At 36.4% G+C, this 19,317-nt stretch overlaps 4 protein-coding genes and 1 long non-coding RNA gene across 5 annotated transcripts; 2 read left to right on the top strand and 3 right to left on the bottom strand.

Moving 5' to 3' along the window:
• Positions 1-2,058: 2,058 nt before the first annotated feature.
• On the bottom strand, positions 2,059-4,939 carry LOC105960841 (uncharacterized). Its single transcript, XM_088816426.1, has one exon. The coding sequence runs from the start codon at positions 4,095-4,097 to the stop codon at positions 2,262-2,264; it is 1,836 nt and encodes a 611-aa protein (XP_088672552.1). The 5' UTR covers positions 4,098-4,939; the 3' UTR covers positions 2,059-2,261.
• An 80-nt stretch (positions 4,940-5,019) lies between these two features.
• On the top strand, positions 5,020-8,621 carry LOC105978028 (ABC transporter G family member 15). Its single transcript, XM_013003459.2, has 9 exons — positions 5,020-5,650; positions 5,762-5,841; positions 5,931-6,392; positions 6,473-6,595; positions 6,965-7,096; positions 7,190-7,474; positions 7,555-7,827; positions 7,915-8,022; positions 8,117-8,621. The coding sequence occupies exons 1-9, from the start codon at positions 5,389-5,391 to the stop codon at positions 8,474-8,476; spliced, it is 2,085 nt and encodes a 694-aa protein (XP_012858913.2). The 5' UTR covers positions 5,020-5,388; the 3' UTR covers positions 8,477-8,621.
• A 2,046-nt stretch (positions 8,622-10,667) lies between these two features.
• LOC105978111 (ABC transporter G family member 12) lies at positions 10,668-14,839 on the top strand. The gene is made up of 9 exons (XM_088816424.1): positions 10,668-10,989; positions 11,779-11,858; positions 12,342-12,803; positions 12,895-13,017; positions 13,094-13,228; positions 13,400-13,684; positions 13,784-14,056; positions 14,126-14,233; positions 14,324-14,839. Exons 1-9 carry the CDS (start codon positions 10,725-10,727, stop codon positions 14,678-14,680), a joined length of 2,088 nt encoding a protein of 695 aa, XP_088672550.1. The 5' UTR covers positions 10,668-10,724; the 3' UTR covers positions 14,681-14,839.
• Positions 12,095-13,546, bottom strand: LOC148770922 (uncharacterized). The gene is made up of 2 exons (XR_016030724.1): positions 13,407-13,546; positions 12,095-12,792 (listed from the first exon to the last, which is right to left on the bottom strand). It is a non-coding gene; the product is annotated as an uncharacterized LOC148770922 (long non-coding RNA).
• Positions 14,840-16,016: 1,177 nt separating the features above from the next.
• LOC105948678 (protein TRAUCO) lies at positions 16,017-19,200 on the bottom strand. The gene is given in 4 exon segments (XM_088816425.1): positions 16,017-16,296; positions 16,299-16,355; positions 16,924-17,163; positions 18,037-19,200. Coding segments are annotated over 4 exon segments (1,461 nt in total). The 5' UTR covers positions 19,166-19,200; the 3' UTR covers positions 16,017-16,261.
• Between the last annotated feature and the right edge of the window lie 117 nt (positions 19,201-19,317).

The raw sequence follows: 19,317 nt of genomic DNA, 5'->3' as shown, positions 1-19,317 counted from the left end.
CATCATTCATTCATGACTGCATGTAAGTATAAGATTCTTCTTTCTTTCTTTCTTTCTCAACAAAAAAATAAAATAAATTAATAGAATCCAAAATATGATAATGCTTACTGTTCTTCACTGTGTGTGTAATGTTAAAGATTGAGCAGTGAAGGGGGAAGAGATGGAGGGAGATAGAAAGTATTTAAATTTTATTTATTTAATATATATTTATATTATCTGCAGTTTTAATGCATAAACATCTTTTCGAATGGGGCTTTGAATTTTCCTACAATATTATTTGTGTAGATAATGATATTACAAGACTTTTACGTGGGATCTTTTTCTTTAGGAAAACAATGTAGGTTTGGGATTTGATTTGTCTAAAAATTAATTAATATGGGAATTTACCTTAATTTTTTCATTATTGGTAATTAATGCCATCAAGAATACTACATAGTAAAAATCTTCTCTTGAAGGTAAGAAATGTGGAGCATATATAGTTTTTAATGAAAGAAGATGGACGCCGATCGCCGGAGATTTGGGTTTTGTTCAGTTTCCGGTGCATCTGTTTCTCCTAAAGCTAAATCAACTTGATTGTTTTTTCTGATTTTATTTATTTATATTTAATATTTTTATTTTCTTTTTATTTCAGGTATACATTTAGATTGTGTAATATTTTATAGAGTAAAATTACAACTTCCTTCCTGAGGTAAATTTAAAAACTCTTCCTTTTGAGAAATTACATCCAGCCTCCTAAGTTTGTAAATTTCTTACATTCACCCCCTAATAAGGGTATCAATGTAAGAAATTTACAATTACAGGAATAGATGTAGTTATGAAAAAATGAGGGGGTTTTTCGTAAATAGATTTTACCTCAAGAGTAGTTGTAATTTACTATATTTTATAGGATTTAAAATTCCAAACATACTGTATTACTATCATCAGCAACTTTTAAGCTGGATTTTAGATGTTCCTTTTTCTTGTGATGTGTGGTGGAATTTGAAATTTCTGGAAATTTTCTTGTGATGTGTTGTGGAATTTGAAATTTCTGGAAATATTTAAAGTGACAATTGTTATACCAATTGTATTTGAATTTTGGTGAATAATATAAATAATAATATTACATAGTAAAAATCTTCTCTTGAAGTTTATTCTATGCTACACTCGGTCAGTATTCGTCTAGTATAATATATAATTATACACATTTTTTATTTAAAAGAAAATGTTTGTTCCGATGTAAATCAGATGTAGCATTTATAAAACCGAAGATAAGTAAGGATATGAAGTGACGAGGATAAACGTAATGAACAACTTGTTTGTTTTTTTATTTTTTCCTTTTACTCTCTTTTTGCTTTTACTTCACTAGAGATTAAAACTGTATTTATTTCTAACCCTTCTCTACCAAAGATATATTATTTTACATAATTATTATATTTTATTATTTTCTAAATATTTAACAAAAAAATACTTTAATGACATACATAAAATACAAAATAACAAATGTATATTATTGCAACCACTAATTAGTAAAAATAATATGTACATTCTTTATCCGCGTCCATGGGTAAATCCGGTAAACTCGTGCCTATCGTTTCGACTTCAAACATGATTTTCACTATTTTCGAGGTTGAATTTGGCAAAACTCAAAACGGAAAATACAAATAACAAATGTATATTATTGCAACAACTAATTAGTAAAAACATTATTTATCCGCATCCATGGGTAAATCCGATAAACTCGTGCATATCGTTTCGACTTCAAACGTAAATTTGACTATTTTTGGGGTTGAATTTGGCAAAACTCAAAAGAGAAAAATAGTAGTTCTTTGAGTTAGCTTTCTAACCCGAATTTATAAAATTGAATGTCCTATGAGAAATATATCCATGAGTCAGTGAAACACTGCCCACAACTTTGATTTTTAAAATGTAACTCATTTATGCATAACTTTGTCACCCAACATCCAATTCAGCCGATTCAAATTGAATCAGAAAACTCAAAAAACTACAATTTTCGTTTTTTGAATTTTACCAAACTCAAACTAGAAAATAATCAAAACGACACTCGAAATGAAATTAGTATTAGCAAAACCGAAACGAACATTTAACATTTCAGTTCTTGATAACAAAAGTTTATATAAAATGACAATGCCACAAACATTTACAACAAAATTTCACTATCCTCTCCACCAATAAGTAACATAACTAATCATACAATTACAAATTAATCTCATCACTAATAAGTAATAAACTACTCTTCTTCATCATCATCATCATCATCACAATCATTTAACCCATCTCTCCAACAAATTAGCCACCTCAGAATTACCAGACAATTTCATCTTCTCAGCCAAATCCTCCAAACAATTCCTTCCACCACTCCAATAAAAACCCGCCGAAAACTTCTTATAATCGATCCGTGGGGCCCGCATCCCCTTATCAATCATCTCTTCCAAATACCTACAACTCTCATTCAATCTCCCCTGCCTTACAAGCCCTCCCACGAGAACCGTGTACGAGTTCTCGTCCGGACAAAACCCTCTCCTCTTCATCTCCTCCCAAACCGCAAGCCCCATTTCGCAATCTCTTGCGACAAAGTACGATTTCATGATCATGTTGTAAGTGTGGACCGAAGCCTCGACTCCACTCTGCACCATCTTCTTGTATATCTTCACCGCTTCGTCGGGCATTCTTCTGTTCACCATCATCTTGATCAATGCATTGTACAATCGGCCATCGGGCTGGCAATTTTTCTCCTTCATCTCGCTTAATAACCGATAAACTACATCCATCTTCTTTTGATTCGCAAAACCCGTCATTAAACATGTGTACACCGCAGCATCGGGCCCACATCCAGAATCGACCATCTCGTCAAAATAGTCTATAGCTTCTTTTAAGTGGCCGTGTTTGCATAGATTCTTGATTAATACAGAATAACTCCTAACAGTAGGAAGTGGGCCCTTACACTTCATTACCTCGAACAACTTGATTGCATCGGATCTTTTATGGCTCCTCAAAAGCCCTTCGAGCATTATATTGTGGGCTACGATATCGGGTTTAAACCCTTTATCGATCATTTCATTCCACATTCTAGCGGCTTCCATTAAATTCTTTACCGTGCACCAACCGTTGATCAAGATTGTGTACGTTTTTAGATTCGGGGCGAATTTGGGCTCCAATTTCTCGAACAACGTTTGAGCTTCTTTTGCGAGCTTGGCCCTACCCAATGCATCGAGCAAACAATTAACGGTCTCTATTCCGACTTTGAAATTATATTTCTTCATCAAATCGACAATGGCAACTGCCTTTTTCCTCTCCTTTGCAGCGGCGAAGACTTTGATGCAGATGGTGAAGGTCTCCATCGTGAGCAAACCCTTCTCTCCCATTTCTTCGAGGAGAGAAACCAATGTCTCGAATTGTCTGGTCTTTCCAAGAATGTTCATCATTGCATTGTAAGTGGTCGAATTGTGAGAGAATCCAGGCCTATCTCCAGCCCAACGGAAGAACCGAAATGCGGGTTTTCGAGCATGATTGAATCTCTGCAGCACACACAACACCAATTTATGATTCAGATTGATCCCACATTCGTCTAAAACGGCCTCCATGTTCCTATCTAGAGCAAACATTTCGTCGATCACCTTGCATACTCTTTCCACCTCCTTCGAATCGGCCTCAAATTCGGCACTATCAACAGAAGCTGATTCATTTTCAATGTCGCTATCGAATTCGGAATCGGTGTGCACCGAATTGACATCGCTACAAAAGGGCCTAATTTTATTCAAGCAAAGTGGGGGATTTTGGTGTGGGATTACCGACGGCAGGCATTTTTGAAGAGGAGAGAGTGAAGAGGGGTATGGCAGTACAAACGGAATTTGACAACGAGTACGATTGATGCTACTACGAGTAAAAGAATTAAGCAGAAAATACACGGGCAGAGAGCTACCGTCAATTTGCTCTCCTTGAACTCCTCGTCCTCGTAACGGCGTGTCTTGTCCGTGGAAGGGAGAGTGTAACCCGGCGGCGACGAGTGACGGTCGGCCGCCATCTCCGGCGAGGAAGTTGTGGACCTGTGTGGATGCGGAGAGCGGCGATTTTTTTGAATTTCTTAAATGAAAAGCCATTGGGTACCCATTAAAATAGGAGGAGAGAGGAAAGTAGTGGTTGAAGTATCGATCGGAGAGGATTTCTGAGGTTGCAGTTTTGGTGGCCGCAGTTTCTGCAACTCACGGGTGAGTAGTAGGTGAAGAAGATGAAGAAAAATGGGCCATTTATTGGGCTTTTGTTTTGCTAAAGTAAATTGGGTCTAAATGAGATTTTATTTTATATAATTGTTAATTGGGCCTGTTTCTTACAAATAACAGTTTTGGTCCCTCAAGTTTGTACATGCTTACATTTGGTGCTCAATGTTTACAAAATACACATTCGGTCCTTTATGTTTCAACAATTTGACATTTTTGATTATTTCCGTAAATTTACCGTTAGTCCGTACGTTAAGAGAGTGATGAAACTATGTTTGATTTTGTTAGTATTAACAGAAAATTAACGGAAATGACAAAAAATGTTAAATTATTGAAATATGAGAAACTAAATCTATTTTTTTGTGAAAATAAGGGACTAAATGAGGAATTAAGGTAAATTTTGGGGCAAAATATATAATTTTTCCAAAACTTTAATTAAAACATTAAACTTCAATCCCTTTCCTTGAATGGACAGATAAGTTAATGATAGTAATAATTATTTATGTTTGCCATTAATTGTTTATTTATAGATATTACGCCCCTAATCTTCACTTACTTATTGATCATAAATATATAGGTGCACTCTGCACAGCTATGAACACGAAATGCGAATAATACAGTAGTCATCAAACCACACGAAACACGTAAACGTTAATAGGCAATTAATCACGTACGAGCCAAAATAAAAAATAATAATAGTAAAAAAAAATGGAATAAAGAAATACTTACACAAGCTTGTACGAACACGACTCTTTTAAGTAGAGAAGATTTGAAATATATATTTTGGTCCGAATAAAACCATAATATATAAATGCACCATAATCAATTAAATGCACCTGCAAACCATTTTGTTTTGGACCCCATGCATTAAAATCTCTCTCTCTCTCTCTCTCTCCTCTCTCTCTCTAGAGTCTCTCTCACCGATCTTATTGTTTACCTATCACTTTCATTTCTGCACATAAAAACTGTATTCTTATGCTCTCATACATTTTCTGTTGCAATAGTACTGAAAACAATTTGTCTCTGATCCGACCAAATTGTATGAGTTTAATCCAACCCTACAGAGATTGTTGTTACGTGCTATAAAGAATCAATAAATTGCAAAACTGGGCCTGCATTTACTTCTTATTAATTCTGTGAGCCACCAGCTAGCCAGCCAGCTTTGAACAAAAAAATGGAAATAGAGGTGGCGGGTGGTGGTTTAGTAGATGCTAGTGGCGGCGGAGATATAGAGACGGCGGCGCTGCCGCGGCGGAGCGGTGGTGAGGTGTACTTGGTTTGGGAGGATTTGACGGTGGTGCTCCCGAATTTCGGGCATGGCGGCCCGACCAGGAAGCTGCTTCATGGGCTTAACGGGTATGCTGAACCGGGTCGGATCATGGCGATTATGGGCCCTTCCGGTTCTGGCAAGACCACCCTTCTTGATGCCTTAGCCGGTCCTCTCTCTCTCTCTCTCTAGAAAATGAAATTCAATCTTTATGCATGGATGATTTCTAGTTTTTTTATTTTCTGCCATTTTTGCCTAACTGTATTTGCATTCATCACAGGTAGATTATCGACAAATGTTGTCATGACCGGAAATGTTCTTCTCAACGGGAAGAAGCGGCGGCTAGACTACGGCGTGGTTGTAAGTACCTCATAGAATTATATTAGTTAAAAAAAATGTTTTTCAATCTGTACATGCCCATTACATGTTCGACGTATTGACTGACTCAGGCTTATGTCACACAAGAGGACGTACTCTTGGGAACTCTCACAGTAAGAGAAACTCTAACTTACTCTGCCCATTTGAGGCTCCCGAATTCCACATCTAAAGAAGAAATCAAAGCCATTGTAGAAGGAACTATCTCCGAAATGGGGCTTCAAGAATGCTCCGATCGACAGGTCGGGAATTGGCAGTTGAGAGGGATAAGTGGCGGAGAAAAGAAAAGACTGAGCATTGCCCTCGAGATTCTAATACGGCCCCGTTTGTTGTTTCTTGACGAACCCACTAGCGGCCTTGATAGTGCAGCCGCCTTTTTCGTGATCCAATCCATCAAGAATCTTGCTCGGGATGGAAGAACCGTCATCTCTTCGGTTCATCAGCCTAGTGGCGAAGTGTTTGCTCTGTTTGACGATCTTTATTTACTATCGGGCGGAGAAATTGTTTACTTTGGTGAAGCTAAGATGGCTATAAAGGTTTTATTCGAAATCTTTATCACTAAAAAAAATAAAAAAAATGAAAGAATTCTAATGTTTTTCCGTGTTGATTTTTTCAGTTTTTTGCGGAAGCAGGGTTCCCCTGTCCGAATAGAAGGAATCCTTCGGATCATTTCTTGCGTTGCATTAACTCGGACTTCGATCTTGTCACTGCTACATTAAGAGGTTCACAAAGACTACGTGTATGAATCCAATAACATCCTTTTTATTTTCTCCGTTTTTTTTTTGCGTTCTCTACCTTAAGAATTATCTGATTGGCTCAAAGCAATGCATGATGATCTTATTAGTTACATTGTAATGAAATGTTATTGCCTCCAAGAAACCTCTCGATTATTTGCTACTCTCGAAAGATGAAAGAGCATTTTCATATCTCTAATAGCCAATCGGGCATTAACTTGTAACATTACCCGATTTTAGAGACTCTTTTCTTGGTCTTCAATGAGTAATATGGGCTCGTGTAAGCAAATTTGGGGGTATGGCGGCATCTTAAAATTAATATTCATTTCAAAATTTAATCTTAAGATAGAGTCTTGTGGTACCTTTTAAAACAGGAAACAGAGAAAACATCAGACCCTTTGCTGAATTTGGCGACCGCAGATATCAAATCAGCTCTCATTGAAAAATATAAGCAGTCAGAGTATGCAAAAAACGCAAGATTGAGGAAGCGAGAGATCTCCGTTGTTGTAAGTAGTCCACAATTAGTTCTTGCAAAGTATTTTTTTTAGACAATATTTATTAAAAGAAAAAAAACAAACTAATAAGCTCGTGAATTTCAGCAAGAACTGAATATTAAGTCGATAAAAGGAAGCCAAGCTAGTTGGTGGAAGCAGCTTACAACACTGACGCAAAGATCATTCTTGAATATGTCTAGAGATATTGGATATTATTGGTCCCGAATAGTCATATACACCCTTGTTGCTTTATGTGTTGGATCTCTATTCTACGATGTTGGAACGAGTTATACTGCGATTTTGGCTCGGGGAGCTTGTGGTGGCTTTGTGACGGGATTTATGACTTTTATGTCCATTGGTGGATTCCCATCCTTTATCGAGGAAATGAAGGTAAACATATTTTACTTCGAAAATAATATTCCATCCTTTAATTTTGACGGGTTCTTTTTTTTTTTGGGGGTGACAAACAGGTGTTTTATAAGGAAAGGCTAAATGGTTATTATGGGGTGGCTGTGTTTATATTATCGAACTTCGTGTCTTCATTCCCATTCTTGGTGGCAATATCGGTTATTACCGGGACTATAACTTATTACATGGTGAAATTTCGGACCGAGTTTTCGCATTACGTGTTCTTTTGCCTTAATATATTCGGATGCATTGCTATGGTGGAGAGTGTTATGATGATCGTAGCTTCGTTAGTTCCTAATTTCTTGATGGGAATCATAGCTGGTGCTGGTGTTCTTGTAAGTAATTCATAACTACTTATATTCAACCTCAAATTTCCCTTTTTTGTTTATGTTTTCCTTCTCATAATTTTTTTTTAAATTTAGGGTATTATGATGATGACTGCCGGTTTCTTCCGGTTGCTTCCGGATCTTCCCAAGGCCTTTTGGCGCTATCCCGTTTCCTTCATTGGATATGGTTCATGGTCATTACAGGTATATATATATATATATATGTATATATACGTATTTTTTGTTTAAATACTTTTTTTTAAAGCAAATGAATGCGAACACGAACCGGAAAATGCAGGGAGGATACAAGAACGACATGCTTGGGCTGGTGTTCGACTCCGACCCAATGAGCGGTCAAACAAAAGTAACGGGCGAATATGTCTTAACACACTTGTTCGGGGTGTCGTTGGATCATTCAAAGTGGTGGGATTTATTCGCACTTTATGTACTCATCATTGTCTACAGAATCGTGTTCTTCCTTATTCTCAAGTTAAAGGAGAGAGCCACCCCGTATTTCCATTCACTCTACGCAACGAGAACCCTGCATCGCCTCAAAATGCAGCCTTCGTTGCAGAAATTACCGTCTCGCCCTTCCAAGAGGCACCATAATCTCCGCTCGCTCTCTTCGCAGGAAGGTCTTACCTCTCCAATTCCTTAACCAAAACATAATTATTTTTAAACCTTCTTTCTTTTATAGAATGTAATAATAATATTGTAATAGCGTCCCCAAAACTTTTAAATATTTACGGAAAAGGTCCTGAAACGTTTACGACAGGTGTAATGGCATTTTTCGGTTTCCGAAACGTGGGCCTAATACTGACAATCCAAACAGGCTGTAATTCTCAGCAAAGTGATAGAATCGGAATTACAATTTCTAGTTTCATAGATTGGATAAATAAAAATTGGAAAACAATTAAATAAAATTCATAGATTAGATATTAAATTTGTTGCCGTTTTAGTAATAAACATTGGGGTGCCGCTTAGAGATGTCACACACACTGTCTATATAAATATGATGTAGTATTATTATTATTATTATTAGTATATAATATAATTTAAATCATTATTAATGAGGCAATTGTGTTAGGCCGAGCTACCACATTATGTACTCATTGAAACATATTCATATTTCGTACTAGTCACATTTTTTATTTATTTATTGCGACCAATAGTAAAATAGAAAAATAATAAAGTTGTTCACAAATTCATAATGCATCCTAACATGACATACTATATTTTTGAATTTATGCATATATATAATTATTTTAACTTATATTAATTAGTTTTATATTACATATTTTTTTAGAGATACCCTCAAACACATTAAATAATGAACTCATATGATCATATTTTTTTACTAAGTATGATTTGATTTCTTATATTAATTTAATTAAAACACCAAATATTTATTTTGTATGTTTTTTTGTCATTGAATGGTGCCTAACCTTAATCCACATTAATTAAAAATAGTAGTTGACAAAGTTTTATTTTTACCAATATACCCCTGAATGATGGGCAAACAAACTCATGATAGAAAGCTGCATATGGTTCATTAATGAGTAAATAAATTTTTATTTATTTATAATAAACTAGCATTTTTTTCTCCGTGCTGCGATGCACGGGATATTATTTCAAAAGTCAAAAAGAATAATCAATTTAGGCATCGTTTGGTTGGTAAGATAAGATTAGCCAAAATAGAATTAGATAATCTAATGAGACCCAATTATTTTATTGGAATTTGAAACGACAAAAAAAAAAACTCATTAGGAGGTAAGATAAGCCAAAATAAGGCAAGATAAACCATGATTATATAATTTTGGCGGGTCGACCCGATAATGTATTGAGGATACCAATCATCAAATTAAGTCCAACTATTTAGTTAATCATGACTTATCTTGGCAACCAAACAGGGCCTTAATATATAATGAGAAAATATAGTACACTAACATAGAAAAAATTAATAATGTAGTATTATAAATGTTACATATTAAGATTTAACAAATCGAATTTCTATCTTTATCTCTTAAGATTTGAGATATATTGATGAAAAATAGGAGATTAATAATCGTTGAAAATTATATCTAAAAAATTAGTAGAAAAAAAAAATATTAAAAAAAATAATCACAGATGTACCATCAGGGTAGGATTATTTACAATTTATTTTCAATTTTAATAATTGTTGAAAATTATAGTTAGAAATGAGTACAGAAAAAATATTAAAAATAAATATTTACAAAAATACTATTAGGATTTTAGGGTTGCCCATCGTTTCTTTTTTTTATATATAAGATATAAGATAAGATGAGTAAATAATTTAAGAAATCATGACTACCCTAATCACATGTAATACATGTGGATAATTAGTTAACCATAGATATTTCATGCCTAACTATATTTGCCATTTCACATATATATATTTGGTCTAATTCGAATTTATTTATTAGAGTTTTCAGTTCAATATTTCAATTTATAATATTTTTATAAATAAAATAATAAATTTATGTTATTGTTTAAAATAAAGTACATAAAAAAAAAAATAGTTGTGTGTGAAAGTAATGGGTGGTAGTATAAAAGACGGTAATAGCCCTCAACCCCCACACTCAACCCCCACACTGCAACGCCATTCATGGCAGCATTGAAGGGTATCTGATTACAACAGTTATCTCTCTCTCTCTCTCTGCAAATTTGTTAACTTTATCTCTCTTCCCCTTCATTATTAATTAATACTCCATCTTCTTTATGTATAAATAAGGGGTCGTCTCGTCTCACTCTCCGGGTTTTATTTATTTTATTTTATATTTATATATAATATTCCTCCTCTACAAGTTATATATATTAATATACATATATATATATATATACACACATTGGTGAGGTACATATAGAGTATACATATACATAACAATATGGAGATAGAGATGGCAGCTTCTCATGAGGTTGGTGGGGGCGGCGATATTGAGAATGGGGGCGGCGGCGGCGGATGGGTGGGGGAGGGTGGTGGAGGCGCGTGTTTGGCGTGGGAGGAGTTGACGGCGGTGCTGCCGAATAACGGGAATGGGCATACTAGAAGGTTGGTAAATGGGCTGACCGGTTATGCTCTACCGGGTCGGATCATGGCTGTTATGGGTCCTTCTGGCTCTGGCAAATCCACTTTCCTTGATTCTTTGGCAGGTCCCCTCTCTCTCTCTCTCTCTCTCTCTCTCTCTCTCTCTCTCTCTCTCTATGTATACTTTTGTGCATGGGGGAGTTTGCTTGAAGGTTTTTGCATGCATAAATCTTCAGGGCACAGGTTTTATTTCATTTTCCCAAAAGAATTCTGATTTCTGAGAGTTAGCATTATTTTAAAACTTAACTAAAGAACTTTTAATTAACAAGAATTACCAAATAATTAATTGAGTAATAGCTTAAATTATGTATTCATATAATTAAATTGTCTTTTTTCTGGATGGGGATGTCATAACTAATATTGTACCTTAAAAATAAAGGTACATCATAATTTCCTTCGTGTTGGACCATTATATTCTCAATGAACAAGATTATATAGACTATAGTACATATAATAAATGTTGTCTGTTTAAAAAGCTGCCCGAAAGTACACAAGAAATTAAAATTATTTCATTATTGTATTTTGACTATAGAAAATATTTGTTGACCGTGTAAATCACAATTTACTTATTACGCATCCATCGCATTCAATTTCCCCCCAACATCACTTGTGTATTTGTCGAGTGATCGATGGGGGTCGGTTCGGCAAATATTGCAGGTTAAATACTCGATGTTTTCGGAATTACGAAATAGTGAAAATACTATTATTTTCAACTTTTATTACTTTTGTTTAGTATGTTACATTTTTTTACGATTATAACGAGTTAAAAGTTATAAAAAAAATTGAATTTGTAGAATTATAATTAAATATTAAATTAGTCAAATATTAATTAATTACATGCATTATATTTGCAGGTAGATTATCAGGAAATGTTGTTATGTCTGGTAGTGTTCATCTTAATGGCAAGAAAAAGTGGCTTCATTACGGCGTCGTTGTAAGTTTTATTTATCCCCAATTTTTTTATTTTATTTTTATTGTAAAGTTGCATAAATGGGAATTATTGAATCTTAAATTAGGTCAAAATTTGACACTATATATAGTCCTGCCACGTGGATTGTGTTAGGTCAGGTCTAAATCGAATTGAAGATGGTTTGGTTTATGTCTCAATAAATTGGTCTTAGTTGAATAGTGTAAAAAAAGTATATTTGCCTCTTTGCAGTATATATATAATTAATGCTGATAAATGGGTTAGTTGAAATATCATAACATTGGATTTTACAATATTAAATACTCCTTTGAATTTTTCCCTCTATCATCTTTACCATTCACACACACGCGCACAGAAACACGAACCCGTGTAGATTATCGGTAAATATCTACCAAATGTACATTTGACCGACGACCACAAAAAATAAATAAATCCCAATAGGGAAACACGTAAAATTACGAAACAAATTAACGGGACTGACTTAACCAGGCGTACGTAACTCAAGAAGATATCTTCTTGGGTACCCTAACGGTACGAGAAACCATCAAATACTCGGCTTTCTTAAGGCTCCCAAGCAGCACATCAAAACACGAGATAAACGAGACAGTAGAAAGCACGATTACCGAAATGGGCCTCGAAGAATGTGCCGACCACCTGATCGGAAACTGGCATTTGAGGGGCATAAGCGGCGGTGAAAAGAAGAGGCTCAGCATTGCATTGGAGATCATAACACAGCCTCGTCTTTTATTTCTCGACGAGCCGACTAGCGGTCTTGATAGCGCCTCCGCCTTTTTTGTGGTCCAAGCACTTAAGAACGTTGCACGAAGTGGAAGGACGATTATTTCGTCTATTCATCAGCCTAGCAGTGAAGTCTTTTCCCTCTTCGACGATCTTTTGCTTCTGTCGAACGGCGAAACGATTTACTTCGGAGAAGTGGAATCTGCACTAGAGGTATATAATAATTAATGAACATCAAATGTATATAATATAATATAACAAGATAATTTGAATTTTAAAGAATATTTGATGAATTTTTTTGCAGTTTTTTGCCGAAGCGGGATTTCCTTGTCCGCGTAAAAGGAACCCTTCCGATCATTTTCTACGATGTGTGAATTCGGATTTTGATGATGTGAACAACACTTTGATGGGTTCACAGAGAATGAGAGTGAGTGATTTAACGGATGATTGTAGAACTATTTATATGCGGTTGGTTATATTTATGTTTCGGTTCCTACTTACAGGATACAAATGATGCTTCTGATCGAAAGATAATCAATTTGACGACAGCAGAAATACGAGCGAGGCTTCTTATGAAATATCGAAACTCAAAACTTGCGGCGAGAGTTAAAGCTAGAATCAAAGAATTCTCGACTACTGTGAGCATTTTATATATTTTCTTGCACTGTCTACTTCGATTATTTACGATTCACAGATGTCTTACTACACACACACACACACACACACACACACACACACGCAGACACAGCAAATAAGGGGTGCAAATTTTCAAAAAACTCGATCTGATAGAGAGAGAGAAAATATTGCAGGACGTACCTGTTTTCGAGAAAACCAGAGGAAGCCAGGCGACATGGTTTAAGCAACTTTCCACACTCACAAAGCGATCGTTCACAAACATGTCCCGAGATTTCGGGTATTACTGGCTAAGAATTATAGTCTTCATTACAGTATCCATCTGTGTCGGTTCCGTTTTTCACAACGTAGGATCCAATTATCACGCAATTCTAGCAAGGGGAGCATGCGGTGGGTTTATATCCGGCTTTATGACATTCATGACAATTGGAGGCTTCCCATCATTCATCGAAGAAATGAAGGTAAAAAAAAGAAAAACACAGTCTCACTTACTATTCAAATAATATCATCTTCGGAGAAGAAGCATGTAAGTTTTTTTTTCCTCTGTTTATAATAAACAGGTATTTTACAAGGAAAGGCTCAACGGACATTACGGAGTCGGAGTGTTCATTCTTTCGAATTTCCTCTCTTCGTTTCCGTTCTTGATTGCGATATCGCTTAGTTCAGCATCCATCACTTATTTCATGGTGAAGTTTCACCCTGGAATATTCCATTTCGTGTATGCAGCACTCGACCTTTTACTCTCTATAGCTGTAATCGAGAGCTGCATGATGGTTGTGGCTGCAGTTGTTCCCAATTTCATGATGGGGGTCATACTCGGAGCTGGTCTAATTGTAAGTCCTCGTTTTTTTTTTTTTTTTTTTTTTTTTTTTATAAATACTAACCGTTACATGTTAATGCAGGGCATTATGATGGCTACAGCAGGTTTCTTCCGGCTCCTTCCCGAACTTCCGAAGATATTTTGGACATATCCCGTTTCCTATATCAATTACATGTCATGGGCCTTACAGGTAAATAGTTTAATCAGTCGTAAATATAACATACTGAATCTTTTACTTCCCCTGCTTTTTCTTTTTTTTCACTGGATTTGTTACATATAGGGAGCCTACAAAAACGACATGATTGGGATCGAGTTCGATTCGCTCTATCCCGACCAACCAAAACTGAAAGGGGAAGAAGTACTAACCTCAATGATAGGCATAACACTCGATCACTCGAAATGGTGGGACCTGGCAGCAGTTGCAGCCATTCTCGTAGCTTACAGATTGCTCTTCTTTTTCATTCTCAAGTTGAAGGAGAGGGCTATGCCGATATTCAGAACTTATTACGCAAAGAGAACTCTTCACAATCTCAAGCAGAGGCCTTCTTTTCGAAAGACGCCGCCTTTTTCTTCGAAGCGACATTATACTGTCCATTCGTTGTCTTCTCAAGAGGGGCTAAACTCTCCGTTAAATTGAAACTATTGAGGCTTTTACGTATATGTTTTTTTCGGGGTTTACTTTCGATTATACTATTATCACATTGTTACCTGCTATGAAATACTTATATGGAACTGTAGTGTTTTGTACCAACCTCGATTCTCGGTTTCAAAGTGACATTCTATTACATTGTACTAATACGGGTGATCTATACATTAGTAATGTCATTAGATACAATATCAAATGCCATGTTTCCATATTGCTTCCATACAGTTTTAACGTATTTCAGTTGTTCTATTAATCTATTGTAAAAACCAAAATGTTCAGCTTAAAGCTTTAGTTCTCGAAGAACTTCTTATTTTCGTTATTGATAACAATTAGCAGGCTAATTTGATAATCTAATAAAATAAATTTCTCACAAGTCGTAATTAATTCGTATTAACCTGAAACAGGTAATGTTCTTCCACACCAAATGGTATGTCAATCATATAAATATAAATTTCAGCAATTAACATTATGAGAACAACGATTAGTGGATGAAAACAACCACCAAACGAAAGATTATGAAGTATAATCAAGCATAATTTCGCGAACAAACACGGTTAGGAGCAGGACTCCTCAATTAGTTACTAAATCACTATGTCACATTAATAAACCTATGGTAATAAAAAATACAATCTTAGCTTCCATTACCTTGAAAACTGAAAAGAAAAGGCAGTCTACTTCAAATTGAAACAACTGCAGAGAAGCATTTCAAAAAAGAATCGTCACATGTGTGCAGAATTGACCAATCGTTTATTTTTCATCTATATTAATACTACTCACATCTTCAATTTCTCTTCGTCGGTTACTAACAGAAACTAGAGCGGTTCTACACGTAGACAAAAAGGGTTAACATATACTATTTTGTCTAAATGGCATCTGCATGTCTAGATTCATAGGGCGGTGAGATTTAAGTAACAAGCTATGTATCGTAACAGCGATTCGATCGCGATTTAGGCTTATGGATTAAGAAGTTGGAGATAAAATCGAAATATATTTCACATACAATTATATACATAAAATTTTCTTCTCAAAATTCTAATTTATGGTAAAGGATAGATGAAAATTTGACAAAGGAGGAAATGAAATGAGAAGATACGAAACAAGGGAGTTATGGCTACTTAAATAATAAACTAATTAAGATTGTGCTAATTCTTGTTTTAGGAGAATTTAGTGTAAAATTGGAAATATGGAAAGAATTGAGTTTCTATAAGGGTTCACAAACCAAAATAACACGTTCGACAAAAAATGACGGAAATACTATATAGTGAAACGAGAAAGAAATTCAGATACACTGCACTGATAAAGTATTCCTCCAATAAATCAGGCCACGTGGATCAAAAGCTAGATTAGACATTTTATTACACGGTTGCACTTTACAATAGTTTACATGGTGGTTTTAACGAGATATTCTCCTTGCACATAAAACAAAGATTCAACAATAATTTCATCTATTGCGAATCTATAACAACATTACGGCGATTTTTTCAATTTATTTTTAACAAAGTAAGACACACAACACAACCAAGTAGCTTTTTTTACAAATTAGATACTACCAACCTGAGTGTATGCTCAAGCTTAACCGACGATTTCAACAGCTTTCACAATTTTAACGTTTCCTCTTTAATCGCTTTGAACACGGGGCACATTCTGGTAATATTCCATTGGTTACCTGTCATCACAAAGAAAGATTCCATCACGTTGAGTTCACCATATAGATGCATTCCTTCCCCTCTCTTAACTAATAACACAGGTAAACTCAAGGATTTGTAATAAAGGAAAATATGTTACTACAGTAACTATTCTCCGTCATTCATTACTCTTCGAGATTTTGTTCATTTCCTAAGCAGTTTCACTAATACATTAAAGAATAGTACCCACGCCAACTTTCTTCACTCGATTTTAACAGGATATAGTAAAAGAACAACGTGTACGACAAAACATCGAATCTAACTGAATAAAGCATTCTTCTCTACTATATCGAGAGTAATTTGACATATGTTAATTTTTTCCCTCAATCTACAGCTACTTCATTATTTAATCCATCCTCATATTTAAAGGCGCAAGGAACGAGTTTTGAAAACTAAAAAGAGAAGTTGTTTCACCAAGGTGACCGTTCTTATAAGTTCAGTCATCGAAAGCAAACAAAATTACATCCAAATCCAAAACTTGAATAAAACCATGTTCCTAATAATTCGAAAATACGGGAGCAGAATTTTTAAGCTACTGATATGACACACCAGTCTCAACTCTGCCATCGTAACTTTGATACGGAACTTCGATCATAGGTTTTGGTACAGCACGTTCGCCAAAGTCTTCTGGAAATTTTTCGAAATCAGGACCAAAGTTGAACTTAACAACACAAGTTGGCTGGTCGGGAAGAGTGTACATTGAAGCAGCGGGGTAGTAACGACCACCACAAATATCTGTGAAAGCAACACCCTGACTAATTCCGTTTTTGAAATACGATATTTCACTCCCTGCATAGCACAAGCCATAATTCATACGTAGCTCAATGAAAAGTTTTGAAGGAACTTGTTTATATGAATAAAAGCAATTTCTTGTGAGATATAAATATATACTTAAAATGATATAGTTAATTTACACCAATTATACTTACGCACCATCACAAACATGCATATAATAAAGCAATAGACAGATTTCAAAAAAAAAAAATCATTTACGAAATTAATTGAACTACAAAAATATTTTATCAGAAAAATCATTGGATGGGAGAAAATAAAGTGAGAAACTCTATCGATGCTGACTACTATAGTGATTGGGATCGCTCTTCGTTCCTGAAAACTGTCGATACTGATTGAGTATCTACTTAAGTTTTTCATGGTCGTGTGCCACGGAGAATAATTGCTAAAGCATGGAATCTCATCAAGTTTGGCATAAGACGTCAAATGCAATAAACTAGACTTTCCACTAACCACTAATTTAGAAGACAAATGAATAAGCAATAGTACAAGAATACGGAATTTATATTCTTAGACTACCGACCATATCGGAACCCACAATTCAAATAGGCGGCAGTTTTATACCTTTTGAACAGCGTGATATATAGTTTGTCTACAAAGAGTATCGATCTCCCCAAAAACACACACGAGAAGGCCCATATTTCGACATAACTAGGGTAGAATAAATCAATCTTCACACATTCAATTGCAAACGACACTCCATTTCCCATAAACCGAAGTTCTCACTATGATATGTACCAACTAAAAGAAAATGCACAATCAAGTATAAGCAAACACCAAACACACCTTAAATCAAGCAAAAATTAAGTACACAATCATCAAACCTAAGTCCACAATCCTCCTCAAGAACAGAGAACATAAAGTACTCACCCGGAACAACTTTGGGGGGTTCCTCCTTTGCATCGGGAGCAGACACGTACCGCTGACCCTTGTGCCAAACCAAGCACCGAGGATTAGGGGCGTAGGCCCCTCCATCCGGCAAATTGATATAAAACCCTATAACATCACCCTCTTGATACCCTTCACCCCCATACTTCTCTCTCAATGCTTTGTGCACTTTACTCCCATCAATATCCCTATATCCGAAACTATTGCCATCGTATCCAACGGGTGCCTGCAAATCCCCTTTATCGGTGGACCACCCGAGCCTCGTGTGTCCCGTCTCTCCCAAACGCACCACTTTAATCTCGAAGTACCACGCGCCCTCGACCACTCCCCGCGTCGCCCTCACCATTCTGTACCCCTTTGTGCTGCTTGCGGTCGTTCTATCGTCGCTCAGTTCGACCTTCTCCGCCTTGTGGACCTTCGAGAGGCAGATTTTCGAGTCCGGGCTATCGTCGGTTTTGTCGGGGAATCTCGGGACCGGGGAAATCAACATTCTATCCTCGGCTAAGGGGTGGCCGTATGTGGGGTTCTTGGAACTGTGGCTGCTGTTTGATGCATGCTTGGTCTTCTTCTTCCCCTTTCTGGTGGTGGTGGTCCACACGTCCTTCTTCTTCGATTTCTTTCCCGATTTGGCGGTGGGCGGCTTTCCGCTCCGGGGCGGCGGAGGAACTGCATCAGCCGGCGGGGGCATTTCGGTAATTTTGCTATCAGGGGTTTCGCGTTTGGGCAGATCGGGGAGGGTCTTCTGCTTCTTCTGTGGGGGCTCCTCTTCTTCTTCCTCCTCCTCCACCTCTCCGCCTTCTCCCACTTCGTCGGTGCCAATTTCCGGTGGGAGACCGGCGGAATTCGGAGTACCATGTTTGTCGATTTGGTTGGCGTCTCCAGGAGTTTCGATTCCGTACGAGGAAATTTCTTCGGGCGAAACATCCTCGGAGGCAGTGGTTTCAAGCTGTTGCTTGATATATATCGCGTGATTCTGTTCGGGCAACTCGGGCTTCATGTCGGGTACCACGACGGCGTTTGCCAGCGTGGCGGCGGCGGTGATCGGCGGTGGCAGGGGAGGGGAGTCCTCATCGGTGTCGTCGTCTCGGTAAGTGGCCTGTAGAGTGTCCATTGGAGTGAGTACCGAGAAAAAAAGAGAGTGAAAACGGTGGATTTTATCTGAAAATGATTGGGCTTTATATGTAATAAAGCCCAATTGTAATAGACTTGTAATATTGGGCTTCAATTCTATAGCTTAGCCCACTAATAATAATATGTAAATCA

The sequence above is a fragment of the Erythranthe guttata genome, chromosome 4, assembly GCF_056151865.1.
Source record: "Erythranthe guttata isolate IM_541 chromosome 4, IM_541, whole genome shotgun sequence".
Lineage (NCBI taxonomy): Eukaryota > Viridiplantae > Streptophyta > Magnoliopsida > Lamiales > Phrymaceae > Erythranthe > Erythranthe guttata.
The sequence above is the reverse complement of the archived record's forward strand: the minus strand, read 5'-3'. Positions and strand labels throughout refer to the sequence as shown.

Coding starts and splice junctions, on each gene's coding strand:
- LOC105978028 (XM_013003459.2), top strand. CDS start 5,389: ATGGAAATAGAGGTGGCGGGTGGTGGTTTAGTAGATGCTAGTGGCGGC. Junction 5,651..5,761: donor CCTTCTTGATGCCTTAGCCG/GTCCTCTCTCTC, acceptor CATTCATCACAG/GTAGATTATCGACAAATGTT. Junction 7,475..7,554: donor CCTTTATCGAGGAAATGAAG/GTAAACATATTT, acceptor GGTGACAAACAG/GTGTTTTATAAGGAAAGGCT.
- LOC105978111 (XM_088816424.1), top strand. CDS start 10,725: ATGGAGATAGAGATGGCAGCTTCTCATGAGGTTGGTGGGGGCGGCGAT. Junction 13,229..13,399: donor TCAAAGAATTCTCGACTACT/GTGAGCATTTTA, acceptor AAAATATTGCAG/GACGTACCTGTTTTCGAGAA. Junction 13,685..13,783: donor CATTCATCGAAGAAATGAAG/GTAAAAAAAAGA, acceptor TATAATAAACAG/GTATTTTACAAGGAAAGGCT.
- LOC105960841 (XM_088816426.1), bottom strand. CDS start 4,097: ATGGCTTTTCATTTAAGAAATTCAAAAAAATCGCCGCTCTCCGCATCC.